The sequence below is a fragment of the Crocuta crocuta genome, unplaced genomic scaffold (assembly GCF_008692635.1).
Source record: "Crocuta crocuta isolate KB4526 unplaced genomic scaffold, BGI_CrCroc_1.0 scaffold35, whole genome shotgun sequence".
Taxonomy (NCBI): Eukaryota; Metazoa; Chordata; class Mammalia; order Carnivora; family Hyaenidae; genus Crocuta; species Crocuta crocuta.
Genome location: NW_027530625.1, coordinates 988,210 through 994,687, shown reverse-complemented (window position 1 = coordinate 994,687; position 6,478 = coordinate 988,210). Strand labels below are relative to the sequence as shown.

The following is a 6,478-nucleotide window of genomic DNA, read 5'->3' as shown; positions in this document are numbered from 1 at the left end:
TTTTTTTTTTTTTTTTTTCTTTCCACTCTGGAGCAAGTGTGGAGATGGATGGGGAGGGGAGAGGCTGCAGGGGGAGAGACCTGCTTACGGTGATGGTTGCTAAAGTCGGCTGGTGGCATTGTGGGAAGGTCTTGGAGAACATCGTCTCACTGAATCTTCCTAACAGCCCCCTCGGGTGGGTAATGCCACTACCTGCATTTACAGATGAGGAAAGTGAGGCACAAGTAGTTAAATCACGGGTCTGTGGAAATCCAAATGGTGGAGGTGGAGGGGGTTGGGGTTCAGTTCAAGACTGTCTGACCCCAAGGCCGCCTCCTGAGGGTTCTGCACCCCCGCCATCAGGGTGGCAATGGCTCGGTCAGAGGCAATGAGCCGCGAGGGCTATGAGCCAGAGAACTGGTCACCCAGAAGTAGAGTGGCCAAAAACAAGTGGGGGGTGGGGGGGCGTGACAATGAGAGGCCGGGTAGGGACGAGGCAGCAGCCTGCACAGTGCAGGAGGCTCCCCTCTCCCTGTCCTTTTAGTTTCCTTTGATGAGCAGTATGAGTGAGGAGCCCCATTCCCTTTGGCCCCACACTTTTCCTGTAACATGACGGAGAAGAAATAGGGTGCAGTGGGCTACCAAGGTCATTTCCAACCCGCAGGTGGGCCTCAGCTGAGGACAGGTCTGTGAGCACGGTTTGGCCCACGATGCCGGCGAAACGGCGCAGGGTCTGGAAAGCCATGGTGTATCTCTGTCCAGACGTGCCCTGGCCATGCTGTGAGGGGGCCCAATTCTCTACCGAGTGCCTCTGCCAGCTGACCCCCTAGGCTACTCTGACACACCCTGTGCCGGGCATCAGGGACCCAGGGACACCCGAGATGGAGCCCCTCCTCTCCAGGAGTGGGGTACAGAGAGTGAGTTTCAAGGCAGGTCCAATATCTGAAGAATCACTGCCACCAAGTGAAGCTCCAAAGCCCTGTCGCAGAGAGACATCACGGGAACCTCCTGTGCAAGTCACACGTACAATTCTAAAAACGTTTCAGTAACTGCATCTAAAGGGTAAAAAGGAACATGAAATTAATTTTAAAGATATTTAGCCAAATAGCCAAAATATTTTCATTTCAACATAGAATCCATATAAAAATGATTGAGATGCTTTACATATTTGCTTCTAACCGAGTACCTGAAAGCCAGTGTGTATTTTATGCTTGCAGCACATGCCGCACACGGCCATCGGCTGCCACAGTGGGCAGTGCAGGTGTAGACTCTGTCGGATAGTAAAGTACTTTGTGAACCACATGGGGAACTGAATGGGGAGGAGCCAACCAGAAGCTTCCCAGGGTTTGCGGAGGGTCCGTAGTCTTGGTCTAGTGTGAAGACTTCCTTTCCTTCCTCTGCCTGCCCACCTCCCACACCTGTTCGGGGCATCTATGCAGGCAGACCATTGAAAGGACGAAGTTTGACTTTCAAAATAAAAGGTCAGAGGATACAGCCAGCAAACCTGTGCTCTCTTGGTTAGAACCCAGCCAAGCATTTTGTTCAATTTTATTTGTTCATCAAACATTTATTTTGCAGATATTTCCTCTCCTCCCCCCAGAGAACAAGGATGAATCCCTCAAGGAAATGAACATTTGAAAGATAGTGCAGGGGCCGGGGGCTGGGAGGGAGACTGGGTGTAAGTCGCACACAGCAGGGAGCACCAGGCAGTGGGGGCATTGAAGGCAGCATGTGACCCACTATCTTGAATGACAAGCAGACATTTACCAGGCAGATCAGGATGGGGTGGGTCATTCGACCCTAAGGGGCAGGCAGGAAACCAGGCACGAGAGCCCAGGGCCATTTGAGGGTCTGCCCAGGTGAGCAAGGATGAAGATTGGAAGGGGTCTGTGTGGGGCACAGCAGAGCCCAGGTCTTGGAGGACTTGGTGTGCCAGCCCCCGGCCTCGTTGACCGGTCCCCCGAAGAGGCAGGAAGGATAGCAGAGGTCTCAAGGCTGGGGTGCCACAAAGTTGTGTTACGTTTTAGAAGATCCCCACGGCCCGTGGGGAGAATGGCTGGAGGAGATGATTATGGTGATCCAGGCCCCGGAAAGGCCTGTGCAGGGCCTGGCCACCAGTTGACAAGGGAGTGAGAGGCATCGAGGACACGCCTCGGGGTCTGGCTTGGGCGACCGGATGTGTCCTGGCGTGTGCCGAGTGTGGAAATGTATCCAGCCGTCTCCACATGTACTGATGTTTTAAGTTTCGCTTTAATACAGCCACAAAGACGCCGTCCCGCTCGCCCGCCGCCTCCCAAGATACAGCGCTCGAGGCCCGTGAGTAGCCTGCGGCCCCGCCTGCCGCCTAACACTGCCTGCGCCGTCCACCCGCCTCACTAAACCTCGGGGTTTTGAACTCAGCTGCCTTGCAAAACAGAACCGGGCATTGGGTTTTTCAGCTTCCCTCTCTGCGTGGCATGAACCCGAACTTGCATTTTCTGGGCTTGTCTCCTTTGCCCCCGNCAAGATACAGCGCTCGAGGCCCGTGAGTAGCCTGCGGCCCCGCCTGCCGCCTAACACTGCCTGCGCCGTCCACCCGCCTCACTAAACCTCGGGGTTTTGAACTCAGCTGCCTTGCAAAACAGAACCGGGCATTGGGTTTTTCAGCTTCCCTCTCTGTGTGGCATGAACCCGAACTTGCATTTTCTGGGCTTGTCTCCTTTTCCCCCAGAGCCGGTTTGGTGACNAGCAGAGAAACCTCTGCGAAGTCTTTTTTTTTTTTTTTTAAGTTTATTTTGGGGTTGGGAAGGGAATATAAGCAGGAGAGGGGCAGAGAGAGAAGAGAGCAAGAATCCCAAGCAGGCTATGCACTGCCAGTGTGGACCCCAGTGCGGGGCTCGAACTCATGCACCATGAAATCATGACCTAAGCCAAAGTTGGATGCTTAACCGACTGAGCCTCGCAGGTGCCCCCCCCGCCCCTGCCCCATCCAAGGTCTTTAAGGACAGATGCCTTGGAAAAGTATTGGGTGTGGGGCCCCGTTTTCCTCAGAAGCTCAGACTTGGGCTTCTGTGTCGAGGCGTCACCACTTTTACGGGCTCCTTCAAAGTGGGAAACTTGCCAGGGCCATTTGGTGGGGGCTGTTTACCAAGAGAAGAGTTTCTGTATCTTGTTCAGACAGCCACTGCTCCTGCAGCCCAGCACAAGGTCAGACTCCCACCCAGCTGCGACCAGAGTGCCCCCCATATCCCAACCCCTGACCCCCCTTTCCAGCGCACACGGCCAAACCCATCCTGTGACGTGTGGCGGCCGAGGGGTGCAGGTGGCCAGGCCCTCGCATGTCTGTTTTCAGTCCTTGGTGCGCACGCCCAGCATCGGCTGTTCTCTGTGTGGAACTTGGCAAATTCTGTGGCCCTGTCTTCCTTCCCTTCCCTCCTGTGTGTGGGAGTTAGAGGGCAGGGGTGGAGGTTGGAGGGGACTTAGATACCGTCACCCACAGCAGTCATGAGTCTGCAGTTCTAGCCTGTGTGGAGGCCCCCTCCTGTACCCAGTCAAACCATGCTTAGCCCAAACCTAATCAGCACGGCTCTGGACGCGCTGGCTGGAGAGTTTCTGCTCACTGTCGTTAGAAGGAAGGCACAAACAGCAAAAGGAAACTGCTTTGGGGGACAGGAAGCCCCTTCTGGGTTCAACCTCGTGTGACTTAGTGAGAGCCTCAGGCATCAATTAGCATGGTGGTTGTAGGGAGTAGGCAAGGCTAGGCATGGGTCCCCAGGCCGTGTGACTTGTGGGAAAGTACTGAAGCTCTGAGCCACCCCTTTCTCACTGCCTTTTTTTTTTTTTTTTAAGTTTATTTTGAGAGAGAAAGAGCAGGGAAGGGGGCAGAGAGGGGGAGAGGGAGACAGAGAATCCCAAGCAGGCTCCACACTGTCAGCGCAGAGCCCAGTGGGGGCCTCGATCCCATGAACTATGAGACCATTGACTTGAACCAAAACCAAGAGTTGGAAGCTCAACCACTGAGCCACCCAGGGGCCCCACCTCTCTCTCCCTTTAACATCCCTCCTGTCTCTCTAACATGCCCTCATTCCACAGAGGCTCTGAGAGCGTACACATAGACTACCCTTCTGCACAGTGCCTGGCACATAGCAGTGGTTCTTACTCTTAACAGGTTTTTAAACCTTAGAACTTCCCATTTTTTAAGTGTTTGTTGTTTAGTTTTGAGAAAGAGAAAGAGAGACACAGAGTGTGAGCAGGGGAGGGGCAGAAAGAGAGAGGGAGACACAGAATCTGAAGCAGGCTCCAGGTTCTGAGCTGTCAGCACAGAGCCCAAGGCGGGTCTCAAACCGGGAGATCATGCCCTGAGGTAAAATCAGACACTTAACTGGCTGAGCCACACGGGCGCCCCTAAACCTTGGAACTTCTAAGGAACAACCTCAGTTTCTTAGTACCATTTGCCTAGGATTTTTTATAGGTCAGCAAGTCATCCTAGCTGGGCCTCACAGTAACTCTATGAAGTAGGCATCATATCCACCCATTTTAGAGGTGAGAAAACTGATGCTTAGTAACTTAACCCAAGTCCCTCAAATGCAGAGAGGGGTCACCAGACTCTAGAACCCATGGTCTTTCTAGCATTCTGAACTCTCCAGGGACCCTCCATTAGCATTTCCATGGAGTCCATCTTAGTGTGAAATACTGGGGCAGAGCCTTTGATGGGGAAAAAGTAATAATTAGCAACAGCGAGCTGGGCTTTCTGTGGAATCTCTAAGGCAGTGTTGGTGCTTGGCAAAGATACAGAGGTGAAGAGAATGAACATTTATGGACTGAGCGCCTTTTCTGTGCCTAGGACTGTGCTGGGCCCTCGTGTGATTATGGTTGCATTTGTCCCCCCTCCCCCCCCACAGCCTGGAGGAGGCAGAGCCATTGCCCCAGCTGGCAGCCAAGACCACAGAGATGCTAAGAGGCCAAGCTGGCTTTGGAGCCCAGGCCTGCCTCTCTGCACGCCTCCCCAAGCAACCTCTCCCCCAGCCAGACGTCCAGACGGCTGCTCTCGGAATTCCCTGTAGAGACCTAGGATCCAAGGCAGGCAGGGACCCTTGCAAAGCATGATCCGTGACAGAGTCACTCCTGTTGGGAAAACTCAGGTATTGGAGACAGCTCCTGTGGGTTCCGTGCGGTCTCACTAGCGTGGGGGCTCGCACGGAGCTGGGTGGGGGGGGGTGGGCGCCACACCCACCGGCAACTGAGGACTTAGGAAGGCAAACGCTGCCCCAAGGAAAACTCGAGTAGCACCTGCCTGTGCAGGAGGCAAGTAGACCAGTAGCCTGGGCTCCACCCACCCTGGATTCGGTGCACTCCGGGGCAAGGTGCTGGGCAGAACCATTTCTCCTGAGCTTGGAAGCCAGAGAGCCCTGTCCTGAACTGAATCACAGGTTGGCAATTCCTGGCTGTATAACTTGAGGCAAGACATTTAATTTCTCTGAGCCTTAGTTTCGTCATCTGTAAAATAGGTTTAGCAACCCCCTGCCTGGGGAGGGTAGTGAGGTCACACTAGCACAGGGCCTGGCATGAAGTGGGCATCTCCTGCCGCCGCGAGCACCTTCTGCCAGGCAGGGTCGCTATGGGACTAAATTGGGGGTCCTGGAAGGTTTGTGCTTTCTGGGCCCGGCAGCGCCCCATGCCCCGGAGTCTGCTCACTGAGTGCACTCATGTAAGCCTTTCCAGGACACACCACTGTACACTAGGGTTGATCCTGGGAGACACGGGGTCCCTCAAGGGCCTTAAAAAGAATGGTTTGACCGCTCTCCTGTCAGGAGCCTCTGGCCCCCGGCCAGGCTTTACCGGGTACTGAACCACGAATGTCTGGGCAGTGGTGCGGCCATTGGCCCGGAGTGGCAGGGACATGGGGGCTAGCCATTCAGCCTTTCTGGAAGAAGCTTTGTAGCCAGGCACCTGTGGCTAGAGTTCAGATGTTACCAGAGGATTTAGATTTTCTTTTTTAAAAGGAAGAGAAAGGAAAGAGCAGAAGAAAGCCTTGCCAGTGTCTGGTGGACGAAGGGGAGTGGGCTGGGGCGTGCAAGGGAGAGGCAGGCTGTGCTCGGCCGCATGTGAAGCGCTTTATAAGCTCTGTATTTATTATTTCTTGCTCACCATTAAAATCAAATGTACTCGGTGCTTTTGTATTCAATACACATTTAACCCTGCCGACTTAGATTTCTCAGGTTTTAAATCCAGTGGGGAATTGGCTGGTTTCCCAACTTTCCCCACAAGTCCCCCTTGAACAGAGCTCAAAATCCCTGTTTAGCATTTTCTCCCCTGGCGCTGCCGGGATCCCAGCACTGGCGGGGCCAGTGGCTGCGGTGTGAGCGTGTGTTTTCTTCCCCCACTCCCAGCCCCCAGCCCTGCCAAGCACCCCCCAAAGACGGATGTGATCGCTGAAATATGACGGGCCAGTCGTCAGCATCGTCTTGTGATTTGGGCTTCATTAAACCATTGTGTGTGTGTGTGTGTGTGTGTGTGTGTG

General features: G+C 54.2%; 1 protein-coding gene across 6 annotated transcripts in view; it reads left to right on the top strand.

The window, feature by feature from the left end:
* DENND1A (DENN domain containing 1A) overlaps positions 1 to 6,478 on the top strand; it is a 917,228-nt gene that overhangs the window by 887,537 nt on the left and 23,213 nt on the right. For 4 of the 6 annotated variants that reach the window (XM_077768203.1, XM_077768200.1, XM_077768201.1 and 1 more), the window contains exon 19: positions 2,239 to 2,295. The exons of the other annotated variants lie outside the window; for them this stretch is intronic. In XM_077768203.1, the coding sequence (XP_077624329.1) occupies positions 2,239 to 2,295 (57 nt within the window). The remainder of the gene's footprint in view (positions 1 to 2,238; positions 2,296 to 6,478) is intronic. 6 annotated transcript variants of the gene reach the window in all.